Raw genomic sequence first — 15,000 nt, 5'->3', positions numbered from 1 at the left:
GACACATGCCAAAGTGCTGGAAAGGAAAGAATATCTTTTACATATCCACCCAGTTTGTCAACTTTTTTGGAAATGATAAAAAGAAGGATATCTCTGCCTACACTACAAAAATTCTCATCTAATGAACTCTACAATCATTGGGTTTATACCAACAAAGAAAAAAGTAATAATTTAAACAACGAATTTGTAAATCGAATTCAAGCTCTAGACAAAGAATCTCTTTTTTTGAATATACTCGAAACAAGGACTAGGTTGTGTAATGACAATACTACAAAAGAATACTTACCCAAAATATATGATCCTTTCTTGAACGGACCATATCGGAGAACAATAACAAAAAGCGTTTCACCTTCAATCATAAAAATAAAAAAAACTTCGATAGACAATTTCATAGAGAAAGTTGGGATAAATCGGATTCATGGTATCATTCTTCCTGATACTGATTACCAAAAAATTGAACAGAAAATAGATCGATTTGATAAAAAACCATTATCAACCGAAATTGTTGATTTCTTAACTTTCATCAATGAACTTGGTAAAGAATCAGGATCCATTTTAAATTCTAGGGGTCTTTCTGTATTTTCAGATAAAGAAGAAGGAAGAATAGATTCAGAAAAAGGAACAAAATATTTGAAATATTTTCAAAATAGAATTGTAACTGATACTAATGTTCAAAAAATTAGTAAAAAATCGATTCGAATAAAAGAAATCAGTAAAAAAGTACCTCGCTGGTTATACAAATTAACCAGCGAGTTGGAACAAGAAGCAGGAGAAGATCAAGAAAACGGACCATTAGATCATGAAATTCGTTCAAGAAAAGCCAAACGCGTAGTAATTTTTACTGGTAACAAGGAGCATACTGAGGATACTAATCCTCCTGATCAAACAGACGAAGTCGCTTTGATACGCTATTCACAACAATCAGATTTTAGGCGAGGCATAATAAAAGGTTCTATACGTGCTCAAAGGCGTAAAATAGTTATTTGGGAACTGTTTCAAGCAAATGTGCATTCCCCTCTTTTTTTGGACAGAATAAAAAAATCCCTTCTTTTTTCTTTTGATATCTCTGGGTCAATTAAAAAAATTTTTAGAAATTGGGTAGGGAGGGGGTCAGCATTCAAAATTGTAGAGTATACAGAAGAGCAAACAAAAAGAGAAGAAAAAAAAGAGAAGGACAAAAAAGAAGAGAACAAAAGAAAGGAGAACGCGCGAATAGAGATAGCAGAGGCCTGGGATACCATTCCATTTGCGCAAGTAATAAGGGGTTCCATGTTAATAACTCAATCTCTTTTTCGAAAATATATTCTATTACCTTCATTGATAATAGCGAAAAATATTGGACGTATGTTATTATTGCAACTTCCTGAATGGTATGAGGATTTAGAGGAATGGAATAGGGAGATGCATGTTAAATGTACCTATAATGGTGTTCAATTGTCCGAAACAGAATTTCCACAAAATTGGTTGACAGATGGTATTCAGATAAAAATCTTATTTCCTTTGTGTCTGAAACCTTGGCACAGATCTAAACTCCGATTCTCTCATAAAGATCTAATAATGAAAAAGAAAAAAGAAAAAGATGATTTTTGTTTTTTAACAGTTTTGGGAATGGAAACCGAACTTCCTTTTGGTTCTCCCCGAAAACGACCCTCTTTTTTTGAACCCATTTTTAAGGAACTCGAAAAAAAAATTGGAAAATTTCAAAAGAAATATTTTCTACTTCTAAAAATTTTTAAAGGAAAAATAAAATTACTTCGAAAAGTTTCAAAAGAAACAAAAAAATGGGTTATCAAAAGTGTCGTTTTTTTAAAAAAAATAAGAAAAGAACTCTTAAAAGTAAATCCAATTCTCTTATTTCGATCAAGAAAAGTAGAAGTATATGAATCGAGTGAAACTAAAAAAGAAAGAGATCCCATAATCAGCAATCAGATGATTCATAAATCATTTAGTCAAATTGCATCTCCAGATTGGACAAATTCTTCATTGACAGAAAAAAAAATGAAGGATCTGACTGATAGAACAAATACAATTAGAAATCAAATAGAAAGAATTACAAAAGAGAAAAAAAAAGTAACTCCGGAAATAAATATTAGTCTTAACAAAACAAGTTATAATGCTAAAAGATTAGAAAAATGGCAAATATTAAAAAGAAGAAATGCTCGATTAATTTCTAAATTACCTTTTGTTTTTCAATTTTTCATTGAAAGAATCTACACAAATATATTTTTATCTATCATTAATATTCCCAGAATGAAGAGAAAATTATTTCTTGAATCAACAAAAAAAATTATGAATAAATCCATTTACAATAATGAAACAAGTCAAGAAATAATTAATAAAAAAAATCAAAATCCAATTGAGTTTATTTCGACTATAAAAAAGTCACTTTATAATATTAGTAATAGTAAGACAAATTCACATATTTTTTATGACTTATCGTACTTATCACAGGCATATGTATTTTACAAATTATCACAAACCCAAGTTATTAACTTGTATAAATTAAAATCATTTCTTCAATATCAAGGAATCCCTTTTTTTCTTAAGCCTGAAATAAAGGATTCTTTTGAAACACAAGGAATAGTTCATTCTAAATTAAAGGATAACAGACTTCCGAGTTCTGAAATGAATCAATGGAAAAACTGGTTAAGAGGGCATTATCAATACGATTTATCTCAGATCAGATGGTCTAGATTAATACCACAACAATGGCGGAATAGAGTTTATCAACGTCGTATGGTTAAAAGGAAAAATTTCAGCAAATGGAATTTATATGAAAAAGACCAATTAATTGATTCCAAAAAAGAAAATATTTTGGAAGTCTATTCATTATTGAATCAAAAAGATAATTTTCAAAAATACTATAAATATGATCTTTTATCATATAAATCTATTAATTCTGAAAATAAAAAGGACTCATTTATTTCTAGATCGCCGTTTGAAGGAAATAAGAATCAAGAGATTTCTTATAATTACAACACATATAAAGAAACTTTTTTTGATATGCTGAGGAGTATCCCTATCAATAATTATCTAGGAAAGGGCGATATTCTATATATGGAAAAAACTCCCGATAGGAAATATTTGGATTGGAAAATTATCAATTTTGATCTTAGACAAAAAGTCGATATTGGGGCCTGGATCACGATCGATGCCAATAGTAATCAAAATACTCAGATTGTTACTAATAATGATCAAATAATTGATCAAAAAAATATTTTTTATCTTATGATTCCAGAAATGAATTTACCAAACTCCCCAAAAGTCTTTTTTGATTGGATGGGGATGAATGAAAAAATACTAAAGCGTCCCATATTGAATCTGGAACTTTGGTTCTTCCCAGAATTTTTGTTACTTTATAATACATATAAAACGAAATCTTGGTTTATACCAAGCAAATTACTTCTTTTAAATTTGAATAGAAATGAAAATAGTAATGAAAATCAAAATCAAAAGATTAATGAAAAGCAAAAGGGAAGTTTTTTGATACCATCGAATAAAAAAATAAAGAATCGAAATCAAGAAGAAAAAAAAACCACAAGCCAAGGGGATCTTGGATCCGTTCTTTCAAACCAACAAAAAGATATTGAAGAAGATTATGCGAGATCGGACATGAAAAAAGGTAAAAAGAAAAAACAATACAAAAGTAACACGGAAGCAGAACTAGATTTGTTCCTGAAACATTATTTGCTTTTTCAATTGAGATGGGACGATACTTTGAATCAAAGAATGATCAATAATATTAAGGTATATTGTTTCCTGCTTAGGCTAATAGATCCAAGAAAAATTTCTATATCCTCGATTCAAAGGGGAGAAATGAGTTTGGATATAATGCTGATTCAGAAGAATTTAACTCTTCCAGAATTGATGAAAAGGGGAATATTGATTATCGAACCCATTCGTCTGTCTGTAAAAAACGACGGACAGTTTATTATGTATCAAACCATCGGTATTTTGTTGGTTCATAAGAGTAAGCACCAAACTAATCAAAGATACCGAGAGCAAAGATATGTTGCTAAGAATAATTTTGATGAATCTATTCCACCACATGAAAGAATAACAAGAAATAGAGACAAAAATCATTTGGATTTGCTTGTTCCTGAAAATATTTTCTCATTTAGACGTCGTAGAAAATTAAGAATTCTAATTTGTTTCAATTCAAAGAATAGGAATGATGTAGATAGAAATCCTGTATTTTGCAACGAAAAGAATAGCAGCCAAGTTCTAGGTGACAGTAATCACCTTGATAGAGAGATAAATCAATTAATGAAATTGAAGTTCTTTCTTTGGCCTAATTATCGATTAGAAGATTTAGCTTGTATGAATCGCTATTGGTTTGATACCAATAATGGCAGTCGTTTCAGTATGTTAAGGATACATTTGTATCCACGATTGAAAATTCGTTGATAGTACATTTTTCCTATATATCCTCTACTATATAGGATATATGAAAGCAAATAAATACACACATCACACGTCCTGTCTTACATTTCATTCTAAATATCCAATACTAAATGAATAATGTATCAATTCGATCTAGAAATGAATCAACAGAACCCTCTTCATTTTAGGTCTAAATTCTTCGCTTTTGTGAATACGAAAATGTGCCAATCCTTTTCTCTCCCTATCTAAATCTAATTTTCAATTGGATTGATTCATTTGAATTGATAAAATTAGGAGTTCATAAAGAAATTTGAATTAGATTATTGTATATACCACATTAAAATAAATGACATTATTATTACTGATCGGTAAAATCCATATCTGTAAAAAGGGAGAGGAGGCTTTTTTTTATGGTAAGAAATTCATTCATTTCGGTTATTTCTCAAAAAGAAAATGAAGAAAACAGAGGGTCTGTTGAATTTCAAGTATTCAGTTTCACCACTAAGATAAGGAGACTTACTTCACATTTGGAATTGCACAAAAAAGACTATTCATCTCAGAGAGGTTTGCGAAAAATTTTGGGAAAACGTCAACGATTACTGGCTTATTTGTCAAAAAAAAATAGAGTACGTTATAAAGAATTAATTGATCGGTTGGATATTCGAGAGATAAAAACTCGTTAATTTAAAGAGTGATATCATTTAAACTTATGCGTTTCAATTTTGATGAACTTCTTTTTACTTTCAGCAATTCATGGAAGAATGACTCGGTAAAAAACTTATGATTGCACCAACTACAAGAAAAGACCTCATGATAGTCAATATGGGTCCTCACCACCCATCAATGCATGGTGTTCTTCGACTTATCGTTACTCTCGATGGTGAAGATGTTATTGACTGTGAACCAATATTGGGTTATTTACACAGAGGAATGGAGAAAATTGCGGAAAACCGAACAATTATACAATATTTGCCTTATGTAACACGTTGGGATTATTTAGCTACTATGTTCACAGAAGCAATAACCGTAAATGGACCCGAACAACTAGGCAATATTCAAGTACCTAAAAGGGCTAGCTATATCAGAGCCATTATGTTGGAGTTGAGTCGTATAGCTTCCCATTTGTTATGGCTTGGTCCTTTTATGGCAGATATTGGGGCACAAACCCCTTTCTTCTATATTTTTCGAGAACGAGAATTGATATATGACCTATTCGAAGCTGCCACCGGTATGCGAATGATGCATAATTATTTTCGTATTGGAGGAATAGCTGCTGATCTACCTCATGGATGGATAGATAAATGTTTGGATTTTTGCGATTATTTTTTAACAGGGGTTGCTGAATATCAAAAGCTTATTACACGGAATCCTATTTTTTTAGAACGAGTTGAGGGCGTAGGCATTATTGGAGGAGAAGAAGCACTAAATTGGGGTTTATCAGGACCAATGCTACGAGCTTCCGGAATACAATGGGACCTTCGTAAAGTTGATCATTATGAGTGTTACGACGAATTTGATTGGGAGGTTCAATGGCAAAAAGAAGGGGATTCATTAGCTCGTTATTTAGTACGAATCGGTGAAATGACAGAATCCATAAAAATTATCCAACAGGCTCTGGAAGGAATTCCAGGGGGGCCCTTTGAGAATTTAGAAATCCGACGCTTTGATAGAGTAAAAGATACTGAATGGAATGATTTTGAATATCGATTTATTAGTAAAAAACCTTCTCCAACTTTTGAATTGTCCAAACAAGAACTTTATGTAAGAGTCGAAGCACCAAAAGGAGAATTGGGAATTTTTCTGATAGGAGATCAGAGTGTTTTTCCTTGGAGATGGAAAATTCGCCCACCGGGTTTTATCAACTTGCAAATTCTGCCTCAGTTAGTTAAAAGAATGAAATTGGCTGATATTATGACGATACTAGGTAGTATAGATATCATTATGGGAGAAGTTGATCGTTGAAATGATAATTGATAATACAACAGAACTACAAGCCATCCATTCATTTTCCAGATTGGAATTCTTAAAAGAAGTCTATGGGATCATATGGGTGCTTGTCCCTATTTTGACTCTTGTATTAGGAATCACACTAGGTGTACTAGTAATTGTTTGGTTAGAAAGAGAAATATCTGCAGGGATACAACAACGTATTGGACCTGAATACGCCGGCCCCTTGGGAATTCTTCAAGCTCTAGCAGATGGGGTAAAACTACTTTTCAAAGAGAATCTTTTTCCATCTAGAGGGGATACTCGTTTATTCAGTATCGGACCATCCATAGCAGTCATATCCATTTTACTAAGTTATTCAGTAATTCCTTTTGGTTATCGCCTTATTCTAGCCGATCTTAGTATTGGTGTTTTTTTATGGATCGCTGTTTCAAGTCTTGCTCCCGTTGGACTTCTTATGTCGGGATATGGATCAAATAATAAATATTCCTTTTTAGGTGGTTTAAGAGCTGCTGCTCAATCAATTAGTTATGAAATACCATTAACTCTATGTGTATTATCAATATCTCTACGTGTGATTCGGTGAGACATCAAATTTCCCCTATTTCTTTTCTTTCTAGTAAGAAAGTTAAATGAGTTGAATATATATATTTTCTTTTTTTATTCAGAATTCGGGTTGATGAACTAAACCAGATAGTTATATGAGTGAAATAAAACGGCTTTTGAATTTGCAGTTAAAGGGATTGAATCTCATTTCCTATGTACAAGAATGAAATGAAAGTAAATATAAGCAAAGCAGTCGAGACTGTTTACCCCAAGATTGGTTGATTAGGCATCATGGCTTGAAACGGGTTCAAAAGATCAACTGTATGGAGTTTTTACTATCTATTAACATAGATGTATTACCATAATGGGAGGTTAACAAAAATGAGTGGATGGTTAGGAAGACCAAGATACGCAAAGGATTAGTAATGGAGATTCTGTAAATTATCCAACAGGATGTACCTAAAAGGAATTCCAATTGGGGCTTTAAGTTAGTAGAAACGATTAAGAAGTACTCCCCATGATTTCGATCCAGAGTATGTTCCTATCCACTGATTAAGTAAATAACTATCAAGAACGAAGTAATCTTTTACTTTGGTAATGTCCCCCTTTTCTGAGAAAGGAGAATAGGAACGAAATAAACTCGAAAGAATAGAATTGCAAAAAAGAGATCTTTTTTTATTCTTTCTTTCCTATATACCCATTTTATTTAGAGAGATAGAATTCTTGTCATGATGCATGAACTAGTGCAATGTCTAATTCTTTTTCGTAATGGAAAATGATAGGTTGAAATAGCTATGTGATATTCCTCCAAAAAAACTCTTTTTTTATTCAAGGATAAAGTTATTAATCAACAAAGAAAAATGAAAATTCTTAAAAGATGAGATCAATTCAGAAGCACTTTTATTTATTAGAAATATATATTTTTTAGAAATAGCAGACAGAATTCCATTGGTCTACCTTAGGATAAGAGTTTGAATCTCTATCTATCCTATAAACATATCAAGATAAATAATGTCGAAAGGTACTTAGATTTATTTGCGACCTCTGAGGAGCCGTATGAGGTGAAAATCTCATGTACGGTTCTGTAATAGCGATGGGAACAGTGATGTTATCATCGACTATGATTATCTAACAGTTCAAGTACAGTTGATATAGTTGAAGCGCAGTCAAAATATGGTTTTTGGGGGTGGAATTTGTGGCGTCAACCTATAGGGTTTATCGTTTTTCTAATTTCTTCTCTAGCCGAGTGTGAGAGATTACCTTTTGATTTACCAGAAGCAGAAGAGGAATTAGTAGCAGGTTATCAAACCGAATATTCAGGTATCAAATTTGGTTTATTTTATGTTGCTTCGTATCTGAATCTACTAGTTTCTTCATTATTTGTAACAGTTCTTTACTTGGGGGGTTGGAATCTTTCTATTCCGTACATATTCATTCCTGAGCTTTTTGAAAGAGGTAAAGTTTTTGGAACAATAATCGGTATCTTTATTACATTAGCTAAAACTTATTTGTTCTTGTTCATTTCTATTGCAACAAGATGGACTTTACCGAGACTGAGAATGGACCAACTATTAAATCTTGGATGGAAATTTCTTTTACCTATTTCTCTAGGTAATCTATTATTAACAACTTCATTCCAACTTCTTTCACTGTAAAGGAATAGAATATTCTATATTCACAACTTGTCTCAAACAAGAGAAAGAAACAAGTATAAAATTATTTATAGATATTTACGATATGTTTCCTATGGTAACTGAGTTCATGAATTATGGTCAACAAACAATACGAGCTGCAAGGTACATTGGTCAAGGTTTCATGATTACCTTGTCCCATGTGAATCGTTTACCTGTAACTATTCAATACCCCTACGAAAAATTGATCACATCGGAACGTTTCCGAGGACGAATCCACTTTGAATTTGATAAATGCATTGCTTGTGAAGTATGTGTTCGTGTATGTCCTATAGATTTACCCGTTGTTGATTGGAAATTGGAAACGGATATTCGAAAGAAACGATTACTTAATTACAGTATTGATTTTGGAATCTGTATATTTTGTGGTAATTGCGTTGAGTATTGTCCAACAAATTGTTTATCAATGACTGAAGAATATGAACTTTCTACTTATAATCGTCACGAATTGAATTATAATCAAATTGCTTTAGGTCGGTTACCGGTGTCAATAATTGACGATTACACAATTCGACCAATTTCGAATTCACCTCAAATACAAAATGGAAAAAATCCTTGATTCAAAAACCATTCCATCATTTTTGGATCCAAAAGAATGAGGTTTTTTGCTTGGTCAATAGGTTGGTTGGCGAGAATCGTGGCTTAATTTGGATTGAAAATCGATTTCTATTCAACTAATGATTTCAAAATAGAGAGTTTAAAACTCCTCTTTCGGATAAAGAATAAGAGTAGTCCCATAACTGTATCTACATCAATCCACATCATACCCATTCCAATTTAATTCAATTAAGAAGTATCCTCAAAGATAACTTCTTTTTTCCTGGTCAGGTCAACAAAGTCATGAAATATTTCGATTTATCTATTTTTTTCTATAAAATCAAATGGGTTTACCTGGACCAATACATGATTTTCTTTTAGTCTTTCTGGGATCGGGTCTTATATTAGGAAGTCTAGGAGTAGTATTACTTCCCAATCCAATTTATTCGGCCTTTTCGTTGGGATTGGTTCTTTTTTGTATATCCTTATTCTATATTCTATCGAACTCATATTTTGTAGCTGCTGCGCAGCTCCTTATTTATGTGGGAGCTATAAATATTTTAATCATTTTTGCTGTGATGTTCATGAGTGGTTCAGAATATTACAAAGATTTTCATCTTTGGACCGTTGGGGATGGAGTTACTTCAATAGTTTGTACAAGTCTTTTTATTTCACTAATTACTACTATTCCAGATACGTCATGGTACGGGATTATTTGGACTACAAAATCAAACCAGATTATAGAGCAAGATTTGATAAGTAATAGCCAACAAATTGGAATTCATTTATCAACAGATTTTTTTCTTCCATTTGAACTCATTTCAATAATTCTTTTAGTCGCTTTAATAGGTGCAATTGCTATAGCTCGTCAATAATAAATCTTTAAAACTAGGAATTCCATTCAAATAAAATCAACGGAAATGAATGTTATAATCCTTTAATTTGAATTCCTGTCTAAAATAGAAATGCTTTAGCTTTAGGTAGATCTATTACCAATATATTCCCTGTTGTTAGAATCGAATCGCTTGAATTATTGTTCATATTGAAATGAATCGAGATTGATAAGGAGTTGGTTAATGATGCTTGAACATGTACTTGTTTTGAGTGCCTATTTATTTTCCATCGGTATCTACGGATTGATCACAAGTCGAAATATGGTTAGAGCCCTTATGTGTCTTGAACTTATATTAAATTCAGTTAATATAAATTTTGTAACATTTTCTGGTTTTTTTGATAATCGTCAATTAAGAGGAGATATTTTCTCCATTTTTGTTATAGCTATTGCAGCCGCTGAAGCAGCTATTGGACCGGCTATTGTTTCATCAATTTATCGTAACAGAAAATCAACTCGTATTAACCAATCCAATTTGTTGAATAAATAGTATTAATTATATAAATAGAAATTCGAATATTCAGAAATTATTCTGAAATTAATTCGAATTAGCAGGTTTGCTACGTGTAAGGTAGGCTCGTGGTTGCAAAAACATAAGAAATCAAAGTATTTTGGCCCTCTCTCATAAACCAATCCGCAAGTAGATTGATTCTGATCACTCATTGATTCGTCTGGTATCTAAATATATGATTCATTTATAAGTTTACTAGATCGAAAATTTATGACGAAAAAAATGTATAGATCCAATGTCACATTCAGTAAAGATTTATGATACATGTATAGGATGTACTCAATGTGTCCGAGCGTGTCCCACCGATGTATTAGAAATGATACCTTGGGACGGATGTAAAGCTAAACAAATTGCTTCTGCCCCAAGGACCGAGGACTGTGTTGGTTGTAAGAGATGTGAATCCGCCTGCCCAACGGATTTCTTGAGTGTTCGAGTTTATTTATGGCATGAAACAACTCGCAGTATGGGTCTAGCTTATTGATACGTTCCAGAAAACTCTACTTGAATCCATTTTCTTTTTTTATCGACAAAACCCGTGCTCCAAATATTTGGAGCACGGGTTTTTCTGGCCCAAGTGTATCTTGTCTTTACCACGAATCATTTTCCTTGGTTAACAATAATTGTTATTTTGCCAATATCTGCGGGTTCCTTAATTTTCTTTCTTCCACATAGAGGAAATAGGGTAATTCGTTGGTATACTATATGTATATGTATTTTAGAACTTCTTATAACGACTTATGCATTCTGTTATCATTTCCAATCGGGCGATCCATTAATCCAACTAGTGGAGGATTATAAATGGATCGATTTTTTTGATTTCCATTGGAGATTAGGAATAGATGGGCTTTCTATAGGACCCATTTTACTGACGGGATTCATCACTACTTTAGCTACTTTAGCGGCTCGGCCAGTTACTCGGGATTCTCGACTATTTCATTTCTTGATGTTAGCAATGTACAGTGGTCAAATAGGATTATTTTCTTGTCGGGACCTTTTACTTTTTTTCCTCATGTGGGAGTTAGAATTAATTCCCGTTTATCTACTTCTATCAATGTGGGGAGGAAAAAAACGTCTGTACTCAGCTACCAAATTTATTTTGTACACGGCGGGGGGTTCTGTTTTTCTTTTAATGGGAGTTCTGGGTATCGGTTTATATGGTTCTAATGAACCAACATTAAATTTAGAAATATTAGCCAATCAGTCCTATCCTGTGGCCTTGGAAATAATATTTTATATTGGATTTTTTATTACTTTTGCTGTCAAATTGCCGATTATACCACTACATACATGGTTACCAGATACCCATGGAGAAGCGCATTATAGTACTTGTATGCTTCTAGCCGGAATCTTATTAAAAATGGGAGCATATGGATTAGTTCGGATCAATATGGAATTATTACCCCATGCTCATTCTATATTTTCTCCTTGGTTGATCATAGTAGGCGCAATGCAAATAATTTATGCAGCTTCAACATCTCTCGGTCAACGGAATTTAAAAAAAAGAATAGCCTATTCCTCTGTATCTCATATGGGTTTCATAATTATAGGAATTGGTTCTATCACCGATACAGGGCTCAATGGAGCCCTTTTACAAATAATCTCTCATGGATTTATTGGTGCTGCACTTTTTTTCTTGGCAGGAACGACTTATGATAGAATACGTCTTGTTTATCTTGACGAAATGGGTGGAATAGCTATCCCAATGCCAAAAATATTCACGATGTTCAGTAGCTTTTCGATGGCCTCCCTTGCATTACCAGGTATGAGTGGTTTTGTTGCCGAATTAATAGTATTTTTTGGACTAATTACCAGTCAAAAATACCTTTTAATGCCAAAAATACTAATTACTTTTGTAATGGCAATTGGAATGATATTAACTCCTATTTATTCATTATCTATGTCACGCCAGATGTTCTATGGATACAAGATATTTAATGCTCCAAACTCTTATTTTTTTGATTCTGGACCGCGAGAGTTATTTCTTTCAATCTCTATCTTTTTACCCATACTAGGTATTGGTATGTACCCCGATTTTGTTCTTTCACTATCAGTTGACAAGGTCGAAGTTATTCTATCTAATTCTTTTTATAGATAGTTTTGATGAATAAAAAAAAAAAAGAAAAAATCCTATGATTTTTTTTTAATCGTTCGTTGTACAATGAAAAAAAGAAGGCTTTTTCTTCTTCTCTTAAGTTAAGTAAAAAAATGAATTTGAATCGGCGCGAACCCTGTGAATCACTACAATATTTGATTCACAGGGTTCTCATCAGTTCACATAAAGTTTTTTATCTCATATGCACTGTACACTTTTCTATTCGTAAGAGTCTTTTTTGAATCCTTTTGAATTCAATTAGATGTTAATGTAAATGAACCATAACTATGTAGTCCTATTCCTAATAGATTGACCCCAAAATAGCATATCCAAATTATAAGAAAGCCAATAGACGCCACAATTGCGGAATTTATACCCTTCCATTTTATATTGGTTCGAATATGTAAATAAATCGCGAATACGATCCAAGTAATAAATGCCCAAGTTTCCTTTGGGTCCCAACTCCAATATGATCCCCATGCTTCGTTAGCCCATACTGCTCCAGAAAGTATCCCTATGGTTAAAAAGATAAATCCTAGACTAATAACCCGATAACTCCAATAATCCAATTGTTGAATAAATTGCGACCTGTAATAATTCTTCGGAGAAAAAAAAGAAGTATTTTGTAAAACATTGCTTCTTTCATTCATGTATTCGATTTCACCAAAGAAAAATGACCCATTTAAATTTAATAAATGATTACTTGTAAAAAAAAACTTTCTGTTTTTTCTAACTGCAATGACTAGAAGTGCTACTGATAATAATGATCCACATAAAAGGGCTGCATAGCCCAATATCATCATACTTACGTGCATTATTAACCACTCGGATTGAAGAGCGGGTACTAATATTTCAGATTCGTGTATTTGAGTTAAAAGACCTGAAGTAGCAAAGCCTTGGGTAAAAATAGCACTTGGGCCGATTATTGCGCTTAAAAAATTTTGATTTTTTTTGAAATACGGAACTATATGAATAAGGGATAAACTCCATGAAAGGAAGATTAATGATTCATATAAATTACTTAGTGGAAAATGTCCCGAATAAATCCAACGAGTAACTAATAATCCTGTTATACAGAAAAAAGTCATTATCATGCCCTTTTCTGATGAATCGTAGAGTTTTATGATTTCATCGACTAAACAGGTTATCAAATGAATTGTAATTACAATTGAAACGATCGAAAAAGAAATATGAGTTAATATATGCTCTAAGGTTGAAAATATCATAAAAATCTTAAAAAATAGGAGTTCTTTAATTACAAGAAATCAGGAATTGAATTCATTATAGGATCTATTTAGTTTTTTTAGAAGATGACATGCCGCCACTCGGACTCGAACCGAGATGCTCTAGCACTGCTTCCTAAGAGCAGCGTGTCTACCAATTTCACCATAGCGGCTTGTCTTGAACTCATAATAGCCTATGAATAAGCAATCGTCTAGATTTAAGAATTCAATTGGTTGCAATATTTTTTAGGAAAGATTCAAATGGATGAATAAAAATTAGTTCAAATAGGTATTTAAAGGTTCATTATTTTAGTTTAGGGCCTTAGTTTTCTTAAGATTTTCGTGTATTTTATACTCTCCTCAACTTGAACTCTTTAAAACTAGATAGTTTTATTATCAATTAATAGGATAGAACTCAAAAAAAATCCATTTTCTTAATGAATCCAAAAGAAAAAAACCTATTTTGGATCACTCAAAATTGATACATTATTTATCCAGACTCTCTTCACTAAGTGTTAGAGATATATGGGGGTGTATATAGGAATTCAGAGAAAATCAAAAAGTGAGAAAGTTACACAAAAGGGTTTAAAATTTTAATCAATTAGTTTCAATGATTTTAGTAACTAAAGATTCAAGATTTTCTATTTGCTCTTCTATAGATAGAGAAAAAAGTGGATATAGAGAAAAAATAAAAAGTTGTATTATTGTAACAAATAGGGAGATGCGGAAAATAAGACTCCCGCCTTGGAAATGAGAAAATATACTAAAAAGAAAATTGAGTATCTTTTGTTTATTCTTTTGTCAACAAAAAGAAAGTATTTTTATTTTTTTGAATTGAATTGAGTAAGGTAAACAGAAGAATTCTTATTCTACATATTCTAAGAGCGGAGCGAATTCCATTTCATATTGATTAACTCAATAGGTAATGGAATTCATTAATTTGATTTTCGAAATGAGTCAATTTTTTGAGTCAAGTCGATTCAGATTATTCCAACGTTTTATTACTTATTTTTTTTTCGCACAAAAAAACTTTTTGAATTCCCGGTAGAAAGAGATTTCCCTAAGGAAAATGCTTTTAACGCTGTCCCGTATCCTTTCCTTTTCCAAATATTTTTACGAATACGCTTTTTTGATGCAGAAGTACGTTTTTTTGGAACTGCCATTTAAATACAAATTAA

At 32.1% G+C, this 15,000-nt stretch overlaps 11 protein-coding genes and 1 non-coding gene; 9 read left to right on the top strand and 3 right to left on the bottom strand. All coding sequences in view use genetic code 11, as the record gives it.

Moving 5' to 3' along the window:
* ycf1 overlaps positions 1-4,407 on the top strand; it is a 5,631-nt gene extending 1,224 nt beyond the window's left edge. Inside the window, exon 1 of the mRNA in view lies at positions 1-4,407. This exon is cut by the window's left edge and continues 1,224 nt beyond it. Coding sequence (YP_004376479.1) covers positions 1-4,407 — 4,407 coding nt within the window.
* A 386-nt stretch (positions 4,408-4,793) lies between these two features.
* On the top strand, positions 4,794-5,066 carry rps15 (ribosomal protein S15). The gene has a single exon. The coding sequence runs from the start codon at positions 4,794-4,796 to the stop codon at positions 5,064-5,066; it is 273 nt and encodes a 90-aa protein (YP_004376478.1).
* Positions 5,067-5,163: 97 nt separating this feature from the next.
* ndhH (NADH dehydrogenase subunit 7) lies at positions 5,164-6,345 on the top strand. Its single transcript has one exon. The coding sequence runs from the start codon at positions 5,164-5,166 to the stop codon at positions 6,343-6,345; it is 1,182 nt and encodes a 393-aa protein (YP_004376477.1).
* Position 6,346: 1 nt separating this feature from the next.
* Positions 6,347-8,531, top strand: ndhA (NADH dehydrogenase subunit 1). One transcript has 2 exons: positions 6,347-6,902; positions 8,002-8,531. Exons 1-2 carry the CDS (start codon positions 6,347-6,349, stop codon positions 8,529-8,531), a joined length of 1,086 nt encoding a protein of 361 aa, YP_004376476.1.
* An 82-nt stretch (positions 8,532-8,613) lies between these two features.
* On the top strand, positions 8,614-9,126 carry ndhI (NADH dehydrogenase subunit I). Its single transcript has one exon. The coding sequence runs from the start codon at positions 8,614-8,616 to the stop codon at positions 9,124-9,126; it is 513 nt and encodes a 170-aa protein (YP_004376475.1).
* A 322-nt stretch (positions 9,127-9,448) lies between these two features.
* Positions 9,449-9,979, top strand: ndhG (NADH dehydrogenase subunit 6). Its single transcript has one exon. The coding sequence runs from the start codon at positions 9,449-9,451 to the stop codon at positions 9,977-9,979; it is 531 nt and encodes a 176-aa protein (YP_004376474.1).
* A 201-nt stretch (positions 9,980-10,180) lies between these two features.
* On the top strand, positions 10,181-10,486 carry ndhE (NADH dehydrogenase subunit 4L). Its single transcript has one exon. The coding sequence runs from the start codon at positions 10,181-10,183 to the stop codon at positions 10,484-10,486; it is 306 nt and encodes a 101-aa protein (YP_004376473.1).
* Positions 10,487-10,742: 256 nt separating this feature from the next.
* On the top strand, positions 10,743-10,988 carry psaC (photosystem I subunit VII). Its single transcript has one exon. It carries the CDS (start codon positions 10,743-10,745, stop codon positions 10,986-10,988), a length of 246 nt encoding a protein of 81 aa, YP_004376472.1.
* A 111-nt stretch (positions 10,989-11,099) lies between these two features.
* Positions 11,100-12,602, top strand: ndhD (NADH dehydrogenase subunit 4). Its single transcript is given in 1 exon segment — positions 11,100-12,602. A coding segment is annotated over 1 exon segment (1,503 nt).
* A 251-nt stretch (positions 12,603-12,853) lies between these two features.
* ycf5 lies at positions 12,854-13,825 on the bottom strand. Its single transcript has one exon. The coding sequence runs from the start codon at positions 13,823-13,825 to the stop codon at positions 12,854-12,856; it is 972 nt and encodes a 323-aa protein (YP_004376470.1).
* A 90-nt stretch (positions 13,826-13,915) lies between these two features.
* On the bottom strand, positions 13,916-13,995 carry tRNA-Leu. Its single transcript has one exon. It is a non-coding gene; the product is annotated as a tRNA-Leu (tRNA).
* An 828-nt stretch (positions 13,996-14,823) lies between these two features.
* rpl32 (ribosomal protein L32) lies at positions 14,824-14,985 on the bottom strand. The gene has a single exon. It carries the CDS (start codon positions 14,983-14,985, stop codon positions 14,824-14,826), a length of 162 nt encoding a protein of 53 aa, YP_004376469.1.
* Between the last annotated feature and the right edge of the window lie 15 nt (positions 14,986-15,000).

The sequence above is a fragment of the plastid genome of Olea europaea (genome assembly GCF_002742605.1).
Source record: "Olea europaea subsp. europaea plastid, complete genome".
Classification (NCBI taxonomy): domain Eukaryota; kingdom Viridiplantae; phylum Streptophyta; class Magnoliopsida; order Lamiales; family Oleaceae; genus Olea; species Olea europaea.
The sequence above is the reverse complement of the archived record's forward strand: the minus strand, read 5'-3'. Positions and strand labels throughout refer to the sequence as shown.